The sequence below is a fragment of the Ischnura elegans genome, chromosome 11 (assembly GCF_921293095.1).
Source record: "Ischnura elegans chromosome 11, ioIscEleg1.1, whole genome shotgun sequence".
Classification (NCBI taxonomy): domain Eukaryota; kingdom Metazoa; phylum Arthropoda; class Insecta; order Odonata; family Coenagrionidae; genus Ischnura; species Ischnura elegans.
In genome coordinates this window covers 13,102,551-13,124,723 of record NC_060256.1, presented here as the reverse complement: position 1 = coordinate 13,124,723, position 22,173 = coordinate 13,102,551, and the positions used below count along the sequence as shown (strand labels likewise).

The following is a 22,173-nucleotide window of genomic DNA, read 5'->3' as shown; positions in this document are numbered from 1 at the left end:
GGTATACCATTGTAGTAATGCCATGTTCAATCATAGATGTTTGGGGAGACTTTAGGGGGAAAGGTGATGAATATAAGAGGGTGTATAGAGCTAAATTTTTGAAAATATTGCTCAACGAATTGAAATTTCAAAGTAAGCAATGAAAATTATAAATATATGTCCCTCGATGCTACTCGTCCACTTGCGACAGTCGGCTCTTAGAATATAGACTCTTTCAGTAACAATATCGTCTACTCTGCAATATCGTGTGTTCTTGCTAGTAGAATCGCTAGGTTAGAGAATGGAGTGTAGTGGTAAAACATATCGCGGTGGGTATTAAACTGCACGCATCGACCAATAACTCTCTTAAAAATAATACGATTATCCATAAACTTGCAGGTTATATGGAGTTGACTCTGGTCAACATTTGACTTTCTCTCAAAATTGAATCGTTAACCTCAGTATTTAGCTTGGGAAGGAGGAAGGGGGAAGACTGGATGCGTTCGAGATGTGGGTGTGGAGGAGAATGGAGATGGTGAAGTTGACGGAGAGGAGGAGTGTGGACCGAATGCTGGACATGGTGGATGAGCAGAAACACCTACTAGATGATATAGGAGGAGACGGGTGTATATGGAGCTAATACTGAGCGGGGAGGAGATGTTGAAAACAGAGGGTAGAATAGTTTTAAGTATACCGGGTCTAGCCTCGATGATAACTTTTATGGGAGTCACCCGCAGTGCACAAATTGTGCGAAAAATCCGCAGAGAAAAAAATCATTCGCAAAAAGCATTGCGGGTGATTCCCATAAAAGTTATCACGGGTTGGATCATTAATTCGTCTCCACTCCACCTTTTTAGGTACTGTTGAGTTGTGGCGGTGTTAATTGTCCTGCATTCCAGGACTCAGACTGATGAAGTCCACTTTGGCATAAAAGTTATCACCGTGGCTAGTCCCGGTATACTTAAAACTAGTCGAGAGCGAACACCTCTATGTGTTCTAAGTCCGGGCCTGCTCTCCGGCTGTGGCGCTGTGTGAATGATTTGGACTGCTTGTGGCATCAAATGCTCAGCAGTCCATAACATCTTGTCCGGTTGTGTCCACAAATATCCACAAGGAGGAATGGCGCCTCGGTAGCTTGACTGGCTAAAGCACTCGACTGGAAATCGGGGGATCCGGGTTCGTATCCTGGTCAAAGCGTATTTTTCCCTGTGAATTTTTCGCAGAGGGTTGAATGTTGGGTAAACGAGGGAGAGGAAGGAAAAGAATAGGATTTTTAGGCAGACTGAAAGGAAGGAGCCCTTATTGTGCATTTAAGAGGGAAGTCCATGAAGGAAGGAGAGATTGCCAGAATACTCCACGCAACCCTACCTTAATCGGTAGAATACTTTAATAATAACAACCTCAGAATTTTCTTGGATGTAATTTTTTTTAATATTTGGGATGCAGGCAAATGTAGGCAAAGATTTACTCTACCTACCCTGAAAATTCTAATATGATGGCGTATGTACGAATTATTCGTCACCAAAACAGATAAAATATAACGCGTCGAGAGGGAGCGATGCTCTCAAGGCTCTCACCCCCCGAACGGTCGGCGGGCCGATGAAAAGGTGGAGAAAAGATGGTGATTCCTTTGTTTATTCGGTCTCTATCTGAAATTTAAATGTGACCGTCGTCTGATCGAAACGGGATGTGACGTAGGTGTTTTTTTGGGTAGAAGGAACCGGCATAATGTGACCGCGCTGATTGTAATGCGCGGGAATCGTCGGGGTGAATGGAAATAAGAGTTACGTTGAACCGATTATTTATCGATGCGTGTAGTGCTATGGTAAGAGGCGTGAAAGGCGATCGTCTTGCTCCTTTCCCAACCCAATTGTCCGACCGTTTTACTTCGCTGCTTCTTTGTATGAGGAGAAGGAACCTCTTGTGCTGTTGGTGACTGAACTGACTACGCTGTGCTGACAAATGTAAAGGCTAATACTTTTGCCAATTAATTTTGTTTCACTCACGCGCGCATTTGTGGCCTACTCTTCTGTGATTTGGTTCTTTTTTTCTGAGCTCAGAAAAGTGCCTGGCCTTGACACTAATTTAATAAAGACTACTTGATAATGACACTATTAAAATCGGTTAACCATTTCTTGAAATCTGGTGCCCGTTATTTTTTCTGAATTAAATATTTATTCCTTATCACCAATTTAACGGATTAAAAAGTTAATTTATCCATATGCTCTATCTTATAACCACTATCTTAGCTCCTGGCTGTATCTTGGGTTGAACACTGACGAGTAACCATGAATCGGATGGATATTTTCTTTTTTTGTCCCTTAGCGGCGGTTATATGCATTGTATCATCACAGACCATGCCTAATTAATTGTATTTTCGCTATACTTGTCCAATTTACATGTAATTGGTCAATATCTAACGATGCTATTTGTCATTGAAATAATATAGTTGATTTGAAATGATAAATACATCAGTGGAGGGAACAATGGAAGGAGAAAGGAAAGGAGGAAGAAGAGGGCTGAAGATGACAGGCGCTGTGAAGTTAGGAAGAAGGTATAAGGATACTAGAGGGAAGGCCTTAGACAGGAGGAGATGGAGACGACTTTGCTGTTTGGGACCTGCCAGTGGGCAGACAACCAGTTGATGATGAAGTTGAAGAGATAATTATAGGGGACTGAATATCCTTTGAACTGGCCACAATTTCTTTATTATCATTTTGCAGGCCCTTCATAACGAACCATTCACAGTCCAAAACTCTCGCCTAGGCCCTCCGTTCGAGGTGTCAATGAGCGATTAGGGACAGGCGGTGAATCGCAGCGAAGATACCACGTTTTCACATTATCGCCCAGATGTTCGGAATGTCCTTCATTAGGATGGTCTCCTCTTCCGACTCGCGACGACGGAATCGTTGCAACGCGAGAGAAATTCGTACTTTCGCAGCGGACCAATCGGAGTACGTTGACGCCCTTGTCGGCTGGAATTTTCAGCAGAATACGATGTACACGTATCCGTAATCTCCTGCTCTTGTGTAAATACCAAATAGGCTTTATCTTCGGCTAGTTCATTGTGGCTCAGAGAAGGGGAAGGAATGATGGCGAATATGTTTTAATCTTTAGCCTGAAACGCACAATCATTTTTCTGTCCCTGTGATAGCTGTAGAGGTTAGTTTTCAGGGACCGAAAGAGTGATCGCTCCACCAATTCTGAATCCCGTGGTTGTTCCCACTGTCCCTTTTCCATCGTTTATTCCGTCACTTACAGCATTTACAACTGTCATTCACTTTAAACCCAAGCGTGGCATCGCAATCCCTGATAGCGGCCGTGCGTTCTGAACTGCTGAAATACGGCACCAGCGATGGTATCAGCGACGGAAAAAGGACGCGCCGAGTGATGAAAAGAGGGATGGGATTTCCATCCCTGGAGCCATCCCTCAAAATTATTGCGTGAGACGGTTATGTTTCTGCCATCATTGGAGCGATCGCTGGAACTATCGCTCGGAAGGGACGCAAAAAATGTTCGTGCGATCCCGACTTAAGATAATAAGTACCAAGTCACGTGGAGAATGGAATGTGGAAAACAAATGTGAATCGTCGTGTATAGCGTTCGGATAGATTTTTTACTCGGCGTGTGACGTAATTAGTGAGGACGAGGTTGATTAGTCTCCTCCTTATTCTTCTTATGAAAGGGAAGTTTTTGATCCCCGCTAATACGCTGATGAGTCGATTGCTAGTAACTTAATATTCTATGTGTTTTCATGATTAACCTTTCCCCTAACTATCGTCAGCATTCCTATTCGATGAATTTCACAGTCAAGACTAGAGGCCTCACGTAGTTTGAAATGTAAATTTTGTGGCGTTTTAAGCCACACAAACATGCGCGGCTTTTCACGTGCTCATTTTAATTCTAGGAGTAGCTTTTGATATCTAATTAGGAAAAAAGGATACGGGTCTACGAAAATTTTCATGGAATCCACAAACTCGCCATGCCTTTATTTTGTAGCTTTATTTGGACAATCCCTGGAAGGATGGACCGGTAAACTAGAAAAAGCGGAAGGAATATACAAGGAAGGGGTTGGGAAAAATCCGTTCTACGAGTTGACAACTTCAATGTGATGGCTTTAAGTTTAAACAAAAAAAAACTTCCGGAAAAAAGTGTAGATAGTATTGGAATGTGAGGGAAATAGGAAAAGGCGACCGACAGCTGAGGTCATTTTTGCCATGAAGGAAGGGTCGTGGAGACCTGGAAAATCATTCTTTTTGTAATTTAAATGAGAATTTCTCCAAATTCTCCAAAGGCCTGTTTACACGATACATAAACGCGTGCGAGTTAATGTCTGTTTGCATGAATGAATTTTGTTGACCAGAACGGAAAATGTACGTATGCATGAACCAAATTAGAACAGGTTCTATTTTCTGTGCATGCATTCTCGCAAGTTAGGTGGTTTACAGGGTACATTTTGGCGTTCATTCTCGCGTTCAAACATTAAACATTAACCCGTACGCGTTAATGTTCCGTGTAAACAGGCCTTTACGTTCAGTATCTTTGATATATATCTTCGAGGTATATCTTCGACACTTGAACGTGCCATTCCCCGCACATCAATAAGATCATTCTTTTTAGTTGTAAAAATTCTGATCTCAATAAAACTATTTTCTATTTTATATTTCACTTCTCTTATTAATTAAAGTATAATCAAATAAGTTAATTTTATTGATATCGTTTAAAAATGGATGTTTAGTGAGATGCTTATTACGAAATAATTAGTAAAATTGCGACAATTGTCTGAAAATTAAACTAAACTTAAGTCTAGTAAACATGGGGAATTTTATTTTTATATCTTATCTGCCAGTCTGATTTAAGAACGGACCATCAATTAATTATTTATTGCTGGCCTGGGTAGCTGCGGGGTGAATTCCTCGCCTATCAAACCGAAGGTCGCGGGTTCGAGTCCCTCCTAGGTAGATTGCCCCTATCCGGAGCATGGATGTTCTTGTACGTTTAATTTTTAAATGTTATGAAACACTGATATAAAGGCCAAATAGCGATATTTTCAGTGATGCGGCGGTAAGTAAATAAATTACCTTGATAATGTTTAGGACAGTGGCATTTTGTGCTTGCAAGGGCAATCACGGAAGATGGAGTGTCTCGGGTGAGCTGTTAAGGGATCGGGCTGGGCACGCGATGCGAATTTGATCAATAGATTCCAATAATACTCGGCCAAACCCCGTGACCTTGATGCACGCTCGCATCTTAACGTGTCCCTCGCGGTCGACCCGCGTATTTCCGTACATAATCGATAATGACTGACCTCTCTCCCATTTCGTCCTTCCATAATACTTCTTTCCCTGCACAGAGTGTTTTTCCGGCTTAATCTTTTGGTTTTCTAACTTGTTAAATTAATGTTTGTTAAATAAATTTAAAAAAAAAGTTAATGGGAAATGTTCTCAAATTGTTCAGTTTTACGGCCTGTTTCAGTACATTTGGTATTACCGTATGGTATGGTATTTGGAGGAGGCGATCGACAGCTGAGGTCATTTGCGCCATGAGGGTAGGGTCGGGAAGAAGAAGGGGAGAACCCCCTTCCATTGGTTGAATTTGGTGGGAAAATAAATTTTGTGAAATATTACTTCAATCGCAAAAGGCCATTCCATTTCTTCCTTTCGTAATTTCTCTTCGTATCTGCCCGCTTATTGTCCTATTCGGTCCATTGCGAATTTCTCCTTTTCATTCAGCAAACCCCAAAATTTGTGCCACCTGGTGAGGAAATAAATTTCGTGAAACCTTTTTTTTCTGTCGCAAAACGGGTAAACGTGCTAAGTTGTGAAAATTTCCCTCCAAGCTCTGTGAGAACCACTAGAAACCACGAAGTATTACTTGCGTTACGTGATGCTCTTTAACCTTTATAGCTACTATCACTGAATGTCCTTCCTCGATTACATTTTTTGCTTATACATTTGTTCATCATCATAAATAAACAATACTAAGATATCTTTGACGCAGCTTTCCATTCCGCTGTCCCATTCGCAAGACTTTTCAAAGGGACGCATATATTCTCTATTACATCCTTTATAACCTGTCCTATGCAACTCATTCGGGGCCGTCCCTTGCCCTTCTTCCCTTCAACCATTCCTTGTGCGATGCCTCATAATGCGGCTAACTTTGTTGTCCCGTCTGCTCCTTACGATTTTTAGAAGAACTCTCTTTTCTCCCACTCTTCTTTGTACTTTCTCATTACGTACTTGGTCGATCCATTTTATCCTCATCATTCTTCGGTAGCATCTTATTTCGAATGCTTCCTCTTTGGGCCCATCGGCTCATGTCAATGTCCAAGCCTTGCTTCCATAGTGAAACGTGCTCCATATGTAGTCCCTGATGAATTGTTTCCTCACGTCTATACTTGTGTTTTCATTTGTAAGTACATTCTGCTCTTTGTAGAAAGCCCTGCTCGCCTGTGCTATTCTACTGACCAGTGTCGTAACTAGGAATTAGGTGGGGGATGGGATGGCCTCAGGTAGCGACCCCCCCCCTCCGAGGCAACGGAGCGCCCGTAAAATTTTTGAAAAATAAAATGCCTGGAATTACATTTTACATCATTTTGGCTCTAAACTTTAAGCAGTTATCATATTTCAAAACTAGACAATAATTTTAATTTTTAAAAAAATATTTCTCTGAGGCTTGGGGGGGGGGGGGGGGGTATCAATCCCCTCATCCCCCAATAGTTACCCCACTGCCACCGACTTTTTCTTTCTTGCTTGGTCCATCGTTGGTGATGCGGCTTCCTTGGTAACAAATCTCTTTCACCTCTTCGAGCTTTTGTTTTTCTAGGTTTACGTGTGTCCTAGCCTCCTCTCTTTTGCTGCATACTTATATCTTAGTGTTCTCTCTCTCTAATGTTACTTTTACTTGCACTCTTTTGAATTATTTCCACGAGACTTAAAGTTTGAATTATCGTACTCCGCTCCTGGAAACCCCTCGCCCACCGCGGGGACGCCTGATAATAACAAGAACAGATGAGAGAAGTCGATCTTTCGGTGCTCCAGCCCCCCATGGAACTCTCTCTACGTATCGAATTAAGCTTAATTGGTGTTCGTCTCTTTTGTCGTCGCTAATTTGCTCTTTGGGGCTTCTCCAAGATGGAGTATTTCGTCATTCGGATCAGGTCTCGCATTGTTTTGCGTCTCGCCCAAGTTTTAGTGCTCTCACAGTTCCACCGTCCGACTTTTCCTTCTTTTTGTTCTCTTTTTGATTGGATGTATAGGTTTACGTTTCGGGTATGCTGGCTGGGAGAACTTTTTATTCCTTCCCCCAATATTTTTTTTCGCTTGTATTGCTGGAAAACAAACGACTGCGATACTCGAATTCGTCTGGCTATAACTTTCTTCATCTACTCAACCACCTAATTCATCCTCGAAGTTCCTCCTTATTCATCGTCGCTCGTATTATATCATATTTAACTGTAGAATTGCGGTAGACAATCGACAATTCGACCTGATAACTGTCAGTGGACATGCGGTTCGACAATTGTTGAAATAAATACTCGCTATTTTCCTCAATTATAAAATTTATGACGACCTACGTTTCATTGTTACTGCATCATCTTCTATGTACTAACATTAAAACTTAGATCGTAATAAACTTTACTATCGTAGAAACTTGCAAGTATATATTTCAATACGGAAAAGTTCCACTCCTTCGCACTTGAATCTTCGGATATTTTCTCGACAATCGGACGTCTTCAGAATATCGATAAATACGCTCTTCGGATACGTCGTGTTACTTTCGTACATTTGAGATCTTTGAGGAATAGCAGGCTTAGTTATATAACTAACAACCGTCCCGTCGAATTTATTAGTACACTTATTGGTGAGGGTATACGCCCACACCATCCCAATTTTATTCAATTTTGAGGATTCATGGTGAAACAAAACACAGTACTATTCCACAAACTTATATTTTTACAGTCTACTAGTTTCGACGTTTACACCGTCATTATGATGGTGTAAACGTCGAAACTAGTAGACTGTAAAAATATAAGTTTGTGGAATAGTACTGTGTTTTGTTTCACCATGAATATTTCATCGTTCCACCAAGTAACGCCCAAATCTGTTGGTTTTTATTCAATTTTGAGGATTTTGATATTTTTCCCCTATATGGGCAATGTGTGATAAGATAGACGGATGATTTTTCCTAAGAGATTTTTCTTCCGTGTGGTTTTCACTTTAACATGCAGTGGAGGCGCACTGCTTGAAATTCGGTGTTTTTTAAAGAGACATTTTGGCTCTTATGATCTTAGTTTACCTCAATTATGCGGATTTGAACCTCGCGGAGAGAGTAGTGAAAAAAGTAAGAGGGAACTCGTCAGGGCAAACACACTTATGACTTACTCGTTTATTGTCACATTTATCTGCTTCTCTTTTTGTTTGCCGAATTGGACCCGCATTTTGACGTTTTTGCTCCATATTTTGCTTCTCATATCCTCTTTACGTATTGCCTTGGCATTGCTGAATGTCGTAGTTGAATACAGTTAATTGGCATTTTCCAGCAATTAAATTAATTTTATTCCTAAAATTAGGGTTGAGTTTCGTTTCGATTAACTCGAATGTCATTTTCTCTTTTCAGGAATTCGGAGAAAAGAAAAGAGAAATCTCGCGACGCCGCAAGATGTCGCAGAAGTCGGGAGACGGAGATCTTCACGGACCTGGCGCAGGCTCTGCCAATATCGCAGAGTGCCTGTGCACAGCTGGACAAGGCCTCCGTCATGCGACTCGCAATATCCTATCTCAAAGTTCGGAGCGTCTTCGAGCTAGGTAAGGATCTAAAATCACCTGTGAACAGTGGCGGCTCGTGAGTCAAATGCTGGGAGGGGCACACTCCACCGAAGGGGTCAAAATTTTTGAATATTTTCTGTATTTTAGTGGGTTTTTAAAGCAATCTAGATATCATTATGACTCACTAATACACTAAACAATCATTAATACTAGCACACGAACAATCGCTAAATCGATTAACTCAACTACAACTAGGCCTATATACATTAAAACAATTTACACATAATAAATAAACTTGTCACCAAAACAAGGTATTCTGCAACACTGCAACACCAAGATTATACGGCCGCCGGGCGGCGCGGCGGTGTCAGCTCACTGCATACGTCGCTCTGCGGATGCTCGGACGGCGTCCCAAGACTTCCACAGAGGCACAAGCTTAGACGCGTCATTGCACCGCCAGCCCCCACCACTACCACTCTTCATATAACTGCATGGGGATGGATTGGGACGTTCTGACCAGCGCCCTACGGCTACAAATCTCGCGCTATTTTTGCGTGTTTCTCCTACATTTTCGATGTATGCGATTGGAAAAAACACTTTTGTTAGTTAGATGTATAATTATAATTAAATGGGTATATATATTTTTTTTTTCCTTTTTAAAAAATTTGGGAGGGGCGGCGTCCGAGAGTCCTCATGGGCAAGCCGCCACTGCCTGTGGATGCATTTATGAATTGTTTCGGGGCAAGAATGTCCCCGCAGAAAAAAAGAACTGTGGACTACTTTATCTAGGATTTGTCAAGCGTGTTGTGGTAAGTTTTTCGGATGGAGAATTAGAAGAGAGGTGCTATTTCGCACGCGTCCGGCCAGACCTAAAATATGCAGCGAACATATGGGGATCCGGCGCAGAAAAGCTTAACCCTTGAACTTGGTAAAATACAAAAGAAAGCTGCGCGATTCGTCGAAAAATGTTGCGGGCGCACAGAAAGCTTTACACAGATGTTAAACGAATTAGGCTGGGAGCCGTTAGCGACTCGGAGGCAGCATCCTATAGTCTGCATACCGTAGGGTGGCTCACGGGCCCGCCAGCTACTTGAGTCGGGCCTTTACTCCTCCTGGCGCTCGGGGCTCAGGTAGCTGGCGGGCCCATGCGCCACCCTACGGTACACACACTATAGGCTTAGATTGCTTGAGCAATTGAGAATAGATATGTTTAGGAGCGACACGGAGAACATCATATTCGAACCCAACTATATTTATAGGTCCAAAAAACCGTGAAAGAGTGATATTTTGCCTAACGGATTGGAAAGGAATTATTTTCCCCCGTAACAGTTAAAGACTTAAATGAAAGCTAGGCGGATCTTCGTGTGCAAACTTCCTGAGTATTTGATAACGGCTGGTGTCCCAACACCCCCGCCACACGCCTGAATGAGGTAGCTTGCGGTGTAGGATGTAGATTCATTGGGGACTTCAAAATGCGAACAAATCCCAACTCCGTTGCGAAACTTGCTGCCGTATTCAGGAAAGTCTTTTAGCGGCGGACTCTAGAAAGTTTCGTGAGCGTGACATTTTAACGTGCCTTATCTCAGAATCTTCAAAATTTGAGGCCCTGACGTCAATTTTGTCGTTTTTTTAGCTCAAAAATCCGGATTTTTTTACTTATCAGGGCCCCGAACTGTGGTTGTGGTGGAATGTTGTATTTTCAAGTTGCGAAAATTGCTTACACTATCGATTGGGGGCTGTTTTATGCACATTAAACCTATTCCTGGCGACGATTGAGAAGTAGTTAATAATGAAATACATGTTGTAGGTGGACATGTGAATGATAAATTGTTGTCGGTTTTGCAGCTTGGTCAGGATTTTCACTGTTGCGGACGTTTTGAGGGTCAAGCCGCTCATCGAAACGTCGGCAAAAATCGTCGATCCTGATCTAGATGTTAACCCGGCAGCATTTAATTGGCATTATACGCCGGGGAAACATGCATGTATCCATAAAATTTATTTTTGTGAATTTGCTTACTTTTTTAAGCATTTTAATTTCTCCTCTACATATCTCTATACCTTCTACCCTCACTTTTCTTCCTCTTCTCACTTGAGACAGATGGGCAGCGTCCCATCGAAAATTCTAAAGTAACAACTATTCCCCGTAAGTTCCCTCCTCTTATTTTTCGTTTATTTTTCCTCTACTGAGTTTATCCATGTACCCATCGTTGGGCATCGTGAAGTTTAATGAAATCGTTCATATGAATATGTAGTAACAGTGGCGCAGCGAGGGGGGGTTTTGGGGGTTTAACCCCCCCCCCCCCCCCCAGAGCTCAGATAAATTTTTAAGTTCAATCCATTTTTTTAATTGGATTGATATTACTAATAGAATAGTGCAAGAATAATAAAATATCCCTCAGAAAGCCCTAAAACTCACCATTTTGAACCGTTTATCTTCAAAATTCCGAAATTTATTAATCTCGCACCTATCGCTTATCCTGGTGGGTATACCATACCCTCCACACACCCCGGTATTAGTTGCACCGAAACCTCCCCCAGCCTTAATTCCTAGCTACGCCCCTGTGTAGTAATATATAATTCCATCGATTCCGGGAGAATTTTGCGTTGGGGTTAAAAATGGCTGGGTGTTTGTTTCCCACTAAATGGGTTTTCTCCACGTATCCCTATCTTATTAGCGGCTGGCTATGTATTATGCTGTTCTCTCACTATTGAGAGCACAGGCTATGTTGAAAAAGAGGTCTTATGGCACTGTTCCCCATACAGCGCGAAGCAAATACCCAGTCAGTTTTTTTTTATTCTCACTGCGTCAAAGGTAATTTATTATGATATGAAACTGTTCCGCCCCCATTGTATTGCAAACTCTGTCTACTCCTTCGTATGGCCTCCGAGTTCAATCGGCGCGAAACGTTCATGCACGTGTGATAATTAGTTCTTCAAACCAGTCAGCCTATATGATTTGTTGAGTACAAAGCTTTACTCCTTTCTTGTATGATCTCTCTTTTAGTTTTTACGATTTGGATTCTCCCTAGTCTTTGATGTTTGCTGAAAGCTTTTATTTGGCTTTGGCTCATGGAATTACTTCCGTCATCAGATCTTGCAAAAAGATTAAAATGTATTTGTAATTCAGTTTATTAAGTCAAATGTCGTTGACGAGAAGGAACAGTGCATGCATTTGGAAGACGGTTAGTATTGTGTTAGTAATGGCAATTTCATTTTATCGAATTATGAATTAAATAGAAAAAATAACTTTTATTGCGCTTGGGTTGGTTCGCTGTCTAAATGGTTGATTTTACTCGGAATCGCCGCATTCCAGGATATGTTATCATTGAAAAGGGAGTTTATCGATATTTTTGCACAAATTAATGCTTGAGATTCGCATATTCCAGTTATTGAGGCTTTTCACCGCTGAATTCTTTATAACTAAATCAGTTAACGTGATTTTTTTTGCAAAGTTAGTGAATGTGTCAACAAATATGTATTCGTGCTGATTGTCGCGTCCACCCTATGAGTGATTTTTTTCTTCGCGAATTAACTCCGGAAATCATTTGAGGATTAAATTTTAAGTAAAAATGTAATGATGCACAAAGGTTAAGAAAACACTTAGCATGTCAATGATGATACGCTGTATCGAAACCGGTCGCAATATATTTTATTTTGTGAAACAGCTAAGTGTTTTCTTAACCTTTGTGCATCATGAAGGAGTTTCACCATGTTACGCCAACCACCATCGCATTTAAAAATGTAATGTTTCGGGTTCTTGATACATCTGTTCATTTTTAGTTATTAACTTATGAAAATTTAGCATTTTTATGGAAAGGGTTTACGCGGGGAAATAAAAAAACGCCTTTTCTATTAAAAGATTAAATATGAAAAATAATAGCTTATAAAACACCGACGAGAATTTTTTTGAGAATTGCTCTTAAGTGAGATTTGGTTGGTGGTTGGGAACTTCGGTGAATACTCTTACCGTTGCATTTGACTACTCTAGTATGCGATTGTTTTGTGGCAGAAAATACGGTGGTGGGTTACGAATTGAGCATACCTTAAAAATTACTAGGAGTATGGAAGAAGTTATTAAACTTAGTCGGTTTTCATAAGATAACATAAGGTTATTGTAAACATTTACAAGATTTATATTTTGGTTATTGTAAATAAATAAATATGGTTATTGTTCCGTTTAACACATTGAACATATTACTATATTTAATTCTCTCTAGAATAATAGGACTAGTAAAACCTTAAATAGCCAAGACTTTAATAGCAGAATGAGAACTTCAGATTGGCAGAAAGCATGAGTCACGGACTCGGTGCCTGTGTTGGAGCACCGTGTAAACTTGAACCTTGAACTGAGACTACATAGAAGAACTTAACATAGATGTTTGCATACCCATCTGCATAAGCTCTTATGGAGGTTTTCAGCGCGTCCAAAGTACAGTTCTTTCATGTGAGCTGCTCTTATGATGTAACATCGTACAATAGCATTTTCGAAGACATGAAAATATTATTTTACGTATTTTTATTTGTTCCTAGGAGCCGCATGCTATCTATTAAGTATTTAAGTACTATTTGTATGAATTAAGTGTGGAGAAATAAAGGGTCTATTTTGTTGCGCATGTTTATTTTAAATATTTTTGGTGAGTCTATTTTTAATTGAAATATAATTTCCTATTCATCGTTCACTCCTTATTCAATTACGTATATTTTTGCTCTTATCGTCCTTGAATGATGATATTAGATTTAAACCTTACTTGATATTTCAGTATCATGATTTCTTAAATAGTTGCCTCACTTTCGGGACCGAATTTTTCACTGCAATCATTATTATTTAACTAGGGCGTGGATGTTGTGTCTCTCCCTCATATATTTCTCTCGGGTCTTATTGGATTCAGTAGTTTCTCTCCCTCTTGGAGTTGCCGTATCTCTTAAATTCTTCCTAAATATTCTCACTATATTCTCTCATTTTCGGTTGGCGATTTTATTTTTCTCAAGGCGTTTTTCTAAGTTTAACCGTTCCCTCGGCTTCCTTTTGGTAAGTGTGCATTTTTCGGAGCCACCGAGTATATTTAGTAGTTACATTAGGGGGGTTGAGTTTTTATAAATACATCAACTGGAATGGATAATACCAGCCGTAGAGCGGAGATATCTAAAGGATATCGGTATCCATGGTTACAAGATGGCCTCCAGCTACCGTCGTTGTTATGGCAACGGGATCGGACGGAGGAGTTATTTATTTCAATTTTCTCATTTTTTTAGCTGCGTGGGATATTTTGGTGTTACCGTGAAAAGTTTTGTTTTTCAGTGCCTTGTTTTACCTTTTTCAGTCACTTTTGAAAATACTAATTCAATTACGTCGATTTTTGAGAATTTAGATAGGCATTTCAGATTTGGGGCGGGGGGGGGGGGGATGTGAACAGGGGCATGTTCCCAACTCCCCAGACGTTTAAAAAATAGACTACATTTTTTAACACGGTTATCATTCGTTCGTTTTGTTTCACAGAGCCTCAATCACTTAATTCCATTGTGACAAATTTCTTATTAAAATAAAGAGAATATTTCGCACAGTGATTGTTAATCGCGTAATTAAAGTTGCATGTTGTTTTTATTCTCAAATTTGAGAAGACCATTTGCCTGGTTGACCCATTTGACCCCCAGAAAAAAATTCCTGATCCGACCTTGGAGATAAGTATCCACTTTTTATCTATTAATAAATGCTTGGTGTAACTACCGTATAAAACCTGATTAATGTCGATTTTGTTGTTATAAGAAAATAAGGCATTTTTATGGTTTTAAAAACGAATTATATTCATTTATAATGAATTTCGATGTGATCACTTTGCGTGTTTGTGAGCCTTGGCCGATTTTCTAACATGAATAGCTAAGTTTCTAATGAGTATACTTCCTGTTGCACCACCGCAAGTTGCCATTTTTTATATTAAATTCGAGAAGCAGATTTCGTCAACATTTTTCATTAGAAATTCATTTCTGTAATAACATTTATGGTGAATGGTGATGTGTGTGTGTATTCAGTTAATAGTATCATATGTGGTAAAAAACATACCTTTGAAAGTGTGCAAAAAATTGATTTAAGTTAATAATATTTTGTAAGTACCGCATTTTTTGTAGATATCCACTTGCAGATTTTTTTACAAGCTTGCATATATATAGTTGTAGTATATAATTATTCTTTGGATAGCATCATAGAACTGCGCCCCTCAGATGAAAATTTAAAATTATTTTTCCCTGCTGCTGGAACAGGTGAAATTTTTCACCTAATAATCGGAAAAGTAAGAGATAATGTTTGCACTGTCATTAATATTTTTAAATTGACTACATGTGGTTTATTATATTAAATGCTATTCCACTAGTTATGTACATTTCAGGCAAGTTTGAATGTATTTATTATCAATTTAATTTCTTGATGAAGTTGGATTAGCAAGGGTTTGCAAAATGTGAGCTGTTAGTTTTTAATTCTTTTTTTATTTATAATAAAAAACTTAAATCCATGTATTTTGTAAATGTTGTCTAGTTGTCAAATGAAATTCTATATAAAGAAAGTTCTTTCCGCAGTTATATTAGGTGTTTAAGTTTTCTTTCCAAGGAGAGTCTGTTGTGTGGCATAGTGTCAAATGTAATTCAGTTGAATTTTCTTGCTGTGATTTCTTTTCGAGAAACTGAGATCAATTGATACTTGAAATATGTTGGAAATTAGGAACTAAGGTACTAGTCAAACTTAAGGTTATTTGATGGGTAAAAGTCTATACCATTTTTGATTTAATGAAGGTTTATCTGTTATTAATTTAAAATTCTATTTCTCTGCAGTTTATCAATGAAATAAATTTAAAATATATCTATTTTATTTCACGATTTCAAAAAATAATCGGGTGGTATTAGGGAAAAATTAAGGTTGTTGTTCATTGCCTTGCTCCTTAAGGAATATATTTTGTGAATTCCATCCTCAATATCTGTGCAAATAATAATTTACACCATGTCTGCATTTCTCTTCTTCCAGTACCGGATGCTGACCAGAAGAAGCTACCCAAATGCCATATGAATGATTCACTATTCCTTAAAGCTCTGGAAGGATTTTTGATGGTGGTCTCGGGGGATGGAGAGCTTGTGTTCCTCTCAGAAAACGTTAACCAGTATCTGGGATTGACTCAGGTGTGTCTTTGCATAGGTTCAGTTTTCATGGTACTTTGTTCATTGTTTCTATTGTCACCATAATCTATATACACATGAAAGAGGATGTCTGTTTGTCTGTCCTCTATGCATTTGCATGCGGCAGCATAGATTGCAACCAAAGTTAGTACGTAGGTGCATTTCATGCCCCCAGATCCTGTGGTGCTGCTTCTGGAGCGTCGATTTCTCATTTCCGTTTGTTACATCACGTTATGCAACTTCTTTGATTGGACATTCTGCTGGGTACCTCTTAACACGCTCACTGGGAAGACATGACCAAAAGGCACACACACACACACACTTTCTACTCTTCACTATGAATCATCTCGGTTCAATCCATTTTGCTGGGGAATGCGTTCAGAGGAAGTTTTTGGTCTATGCACGTACGGACACACATAACGATCAATGTTGTGGGGTGGGATATAAGCTACGTGTTCTGTGTGTGGTGTACGGAAATCAATTTTTCCATTGTTTGCTGCTAATATGTATACCATCATCATACTTGTTTTGTTCCTGTGCCTTGTGACCTGACATGAATTCCATGTTTCCCTCTTCTCTCTCTGGGTGCTATCCTTCCTGAGCAATGCCGGGTGTCCTGTTAGTTTCTAATAAGGCCCATTGGATGCTTGAGAAATAGCTCTTTATACTTCATTCTCTATCACGCTGTAAAGTGTGAATTCTTAGATGCTGGTGGCCATTAAGTACCTTTCTTTGCTGATACATTTTTCTAAAGCTGTAACACGTTACGGCATGGCAACTGACCACCCATCCAAAATATTTTGCATTGGTTTACCCCACACCTTCAATTCACAATCACTGCTCCTAACAATTCAGTGTATTTGCATGAAGCACAACCTGGTATATACATTTTTTACACACTGTGATCAACTTTGGCCCCTACTTTCGTTACAAAGTTGAGGAAATATATGTATTCATGGTGCTAATAAGATTTATGAGATATGAGATAGTTACCAGGGCTCAGCTAATCGGCAAAGAGTAATTTTGTTTTGCATCTGAAAAATGGACCAAGTCCATAGCATTTCTGAATTGCTGGTACTCTAATTTAAGAATACCGGGAATAGCCATGGTGATATTTTACGAAGTCACCCGAAATGCACAAATCGTTCAAATCCACAGAGAAAACATCATTCCCCTTGACCACATCAGGGGATTCAAACCCGGACCCCCTATTTCTGGTCCAGTGCTTTAGTCAGTTAAGCTGCCGAGGTGTCATTCTTCCCTGTGGAAATTTGAGACTATACAGACAAGGTGGTATGGACTGCTGAACATATGATGCCACTAGCAATCCAAGAGCAACCGCCTCTATGTGGTTAAAGTAAGGGCTTTGCTCTCCAGCTGTGGTGCAGTGACCACAATTTGGACTGCTTGTAGCTGGCTTCCCAGTAAGCCAGGACATTTTTACTGCAAGTATGTGCAGTGCAGATCAAAGACCCTTGTAATCTCATTCCAACCCTTTTATGGAGGGCCCTCCGGGTAGGCCCCAATCATAAAGGAATGGATTAGGGAAATATCAGAAAATTAGGTGAAATTATTTCATTGACAGAAATGTATATAAGAAATATTAGAAGAAGTTTTATCATACTTTTATGCTTAATTATCATACTTTCATGCTGTATTAAACAAAACACAAAGGAAATTGATTGTAATTTTCCCACATTGGTTAAGATAGCATCATACCTTAAGGACATGAAATGCAACCCTTAACAAGCAAGGGAGGGACCTTTTTTGGTTATAAGGAATGGTTACAAACTGTTCCATTCGAGAAAGAAAGAATTTAGGCCATAAAGATAAGATGGGCCTTAGAGAGTGGGATGGTCAAAGACTGGAGTACGTTTTTCCTGCAGTAACCGTAACTCGTATTCATGAAAGTTTCTAGCAGCTGAAGGGTCTCCACCTAGTCTCACCCGTCCACTCTAAGAACTCTGCTCTTTCAAAATCCTCAAAGCAAGCACAGATGTTAGGATTATATTCTAAGTTCCGTCGGTTTCTCAACCTTGAGTCCTTATTCAGGGTTCCCACTTAACCGTGAAAACCTGAAATCTGTGAATAAGCCGTGAATTTCGTCTACCGTGAAAAAACCTGGAAAAAGCCGTGAATTTCATCTGTAAACCTTAAAAATCTCTCGAACTTGATTTTAGAACTCTGATTGAAAGAGCAAAAGAAAAATTGAAATGTCGATCATGTTTCAAGGTCAGTCATGCGCAGACACTGTCCATGCGTTTATCTGCACACGCATATTCTAAGCGCAATTGTCGGTCCGTGTGCCGTGGCGACACATTGACCTTAAGCCTGTACCAAAGCCGGAAGACTGGCAACCAAAGTGTTCATTAACTCTGGCGAAATTTCAGGCACTTCTTAATTTCCCTGGCACCCTGGTCCCTTCATTTTCCCGCTCACAAACTTAAGCCGGAATTGAATTTTGCTAGTGACGTCAGGAGAGAGAGAGAGCACTTTCATTGCTGCGTTTGCATTCACGGCGTCTGTCGCGTTTGTAAAATTTTCAGTTAACCTGCGGCCGATGATCATTACGCAATCAATATTTCTGCCTAAAAAAGTTTGTCTAAAAACCGTGAATTTGACGACATCTAGACCATGAAAACCTGGGAAAAACCGTGAATTCTATATTTCAGTTTGGGTGGGAACCATGTTATTACCACAGTCATGCCGCAGGTTGACTTCCCTGTCTTGAATTCAACCTGAACATTGCCCCAGCACACATTGTATATTTTACTAATTTATTTTTACTTATAGCTTCACTTTTATGGCAGTGTTAGCAAAAAATACATTTTCATTTCAAATAAAATCCAAATCACTGGTCTTCTAAACAATACCTTCTTGGTTGGAATCATGGGGGTTGTAGAAAATGGATTAGATCAGCTGATCATTATAGTGTTTAATGGATTACCGTATCAATTCATTAAAGAGGTGCACCTTTTTTCCATGAAATCAGAGGCAAAGTTGAGTGTTTGTCTCTTATTAATTCTGGTCCTCCTCTTATTACAAGTCCCTGGGATAGCAAGGTGACATAAGTGTAATGGGCTAAAAAAATACCTCTGTGATCTGTGCCTATGATACATGCCCATTTAAATCATAGGACATTAGTTAAAGGCTTAGATAATGGCCAAAAGTACATGATGAGATCCATTCCTCCATATGATATTATTGAGATAGGGAAATGGATCTCGTGTGACATAATTCTGTGTCATTGTGAGCATGCTATATTTGCTTTCTTAAGCTAAGAAAGGATTATTTTTTGCTAAATGTCGTCATTCATTTGAATTGGTTCCACCTTGTTTTCTATTTCATTATGTATGCTTTATTTTATTTACTGAAATAACTTACTCCCTGTTCACAGATTGATATGATGGGTCATAGCATATATGACTATTCTCACCCCTGCGACCATGAAGAAATTACTGAGATCCTGTCAACGAAATCTGTTTCACTGCCATCAGTCCCAAGATCATTTTTTATCCGTTTAAAGTGCACCTTAACCAGCAAGGGAAGAAATGTGAATGTAAAATCAGCTTCTTATAAGGTGAGTTTAATATTAGGCATTAATGTTGCTATGACATTTTATCCTGATATTCATTCATGGTAATGAAGAATATTTTAGTGTTGATATAATTAATTATTTTGATATGTTTTAATGCTAATAATTTTTAATGTTTACTTTTTCATATTTTTTTAATTCAATTATTAACTAAGTATTCCATATCATAGAGCTTTTTATGATCTATGAGCTGATAGAGCTTTATTTGATTGTCGATTTCAATTGTCCCTTTTTTAAATCCTGTTACTGCTAGAGCCTCAAGTTTTTTGATAGTTATTAATATCATATTAATCAATTTTGTTAACTTTATCTCTCTATGATAATGATATAAAAACATCAAACTGTGTACTAGGTATGGTTCAAATAATTTTTATGTTGGAAAAATTAGCTTATGCTTTTACTAAAGTGTAAAATTGACTGATTTTGCATTTATCTGTTTTGGCATCTCCATATTTTTGCATAGTATATTATTTGAAGTAGTTTCACATAGAATTGATTTTGAATGTGTGATTGAACAATGATTTAATATTATCCAACATCCATTTTAAATTCACTTGTAGTTTTTATGTTCTCTGAGAAAGAAGAAATAAACAGAAAATATACATAAGTGATGGTGTTGAATTCTGGTGGTTCAAAAATGCAACTTGAATTATAGAAATTAAATTGGTATGCATTGGGAGCGGAAGGTTTTTACTGCCCTGGGTGGTACTGATTTAATGTAGAAATCATTTTTATAAATCTTATTACTAAATTTTAGCATTTTTCACTGTGATATTGCCATTTATAGAAAAATCCTTTAATGCATATTTTTTCGTTGAAAGATGCCTTGTTTTAACCTGAAAAAAGAACTAACCTTAATAATTACCATGAAAATAAATTCTTTTTTTTGTTACAAGGAGGGTAAATGATAGGTCCATGCATTTATATGTAATATGAGCATATAAGGTGAGATAGACTGAATGCAGGGAAAATTATAGGGTGCTGAACTTGATGGGTGAGGATAGATGCTGGATGAGGGAAAAGGGAGACATGGTGTGTGGTTTTATGATCTATGAACTGATAGAGCTTTATTTGATTGTCGATTTCAATTGTCCCTTTTTTAAATCCTGTTACTGTTAGAGCCTCAAGTTTTTCTCCCTCCTCCCTCTCCCCTCGTCCCTCTCTTAAGGATATAGAATTAGTTTAATGAAAATTTGGACTAGGAAATATTCCTATGCTAAAATGTTTGCTAAAGTATTTGGCAAAAATCAATTGCTTACATATTTCCATATCTATCTATCATAGGTGGTACTTTTCCATCATTAGGAATTGAGTTCAGTGACAAAATAATATGGTTCTTGATATAGGTAATTGGTGTAAAAATGAAGGTGCTCCATCTTTATACATTGTGAAGATAGTTTTTATTTGTTGTGTGTAACACAAGAATAAATTTCTTTCTTGTAGGTTATCCACTGCCTGGGTCACTTACTCTCTGGCTGCCAAGACGATTCCAAGTTGAATGACAAGGATAAGCAGAATGGTGTGGGGAACCCTCAGCAGCCTTGCCTGGTGGCTATTGGGGAGCCCATCCCTCACCCATCCAACATTGAGATCCCTCTGGGAAAACAGACTTTCCTAAGCAAGCACAGCCTGGATATGAAGTTCACTTATGCTGATGAAAGGTAATTTGAATTCTTATGATTTGTTACTTTTACATATTAAGCCCTTCAAGGATCACCTTTATTTTGACATACTCTCTACTACATAGTAGTCTCTCTCATAGAGAGAATATTCTGTATGCATGATTTTAATTTCAATTTTATTTAACAATTGATTTATATCAAGACTTAGGATCACTCATTTGGGATATTCAAGGCAGAATCGAGAATGCTAGGAATATTTAGATAGTAGTTGATATTCATATTTCAAGGAAATCATAATGACATGGTAAACTCTCCACATGGGAATTAAAGAAGGAAAAGGAAAGATCTTCTAGTGCTAGTGGTTGTTGAAAGCTTGTGTGATTTATTGATGGTTATTAAGGTGTATTGGAAGCCAGCAGCAACCCAGTATTGCACCAATTATGTAGCCCTGTGGATAAAATCACTATCAAGCTTGCTAGTCTGCATGGCTCTTGGCTCTGATTCTTTTTCTCATTGTTTTGGAAAATTATCATTCAACAAGTGTACTTGACCTTGTGCGGAATAAAATATTTTATGGAATTGGGTGTAGGTTGTCTAATTATCCTATGCATGGATAATTTTAAGAAAACAGCGTTCATTCATGAATCAGTGTAGAAGACGTATACCATGTGGAGCCTGATACTGATTATTTCTTAATTTCATGTGAAAAAATAATTTTGAATATCAGTTAAGAGTAATAAATAGTGAAATACTTGAGAATTCAGTTTAATGTATTGCAAATAGGTTGAATATTGATTGAAAGATGTATTTGTAAAATTCCAAAGTGCAAGAAGGCAACAAAATTTTGAGTTTGCTATCTCATTAATGTTGAGGAGTGTTGAGCTTTCCTCCAATTCTTAGGCCTAAAAGTCTCTGCTGACGTGGCTGCTAATGGTTGGGGCCTTTCATGACCTGTAGCTAACATTTTGCTTGCATTGTATTTGAAGTTTTGTTCCTTGCGACTGAAGCGCTTACTTTGGGCCTCAGGGTGACGTAGTTGTTTGCTTTAGTG

At 38.9% G+C, this 22,173-nt stretch overlaps 1 protein-coding gene across 3 annotated transcripts in view; it reads left to right on the top strand.

Annotated features, from left to right (window-relative positions):
* Nucleotides 1-22,173, top strand: part of LOC124168180 (endothelial PAS domain-containing protein 1-like) — a 515,843-nt gene that overhangs the window by 176,958 nt on the left and 316,712 nt on the right. For all 3 annotated transcript variants that reach the window (XM_046546310.1, XM_046546308.1, XM_046546309.1), the window contains exons 2-5: nt 8,599-8,786; nt 15,757-15,908; nt 19,303-19,485; nt 20,944-21,161. In XM_046546310.1, the coding sequence (XP_046402266.1) occupies nt 8,599-8,786; nt 15,757-15,908; nt 19,303-19,485; nt 20,944-21,161 (741 nt within the window). The remainder of the gene's footprint in view (nt 1-8,598; nt 8,787-15,756; nt 15,909-19,302; nt 19,486-20,943; nt 21,162-22,173) is intronic.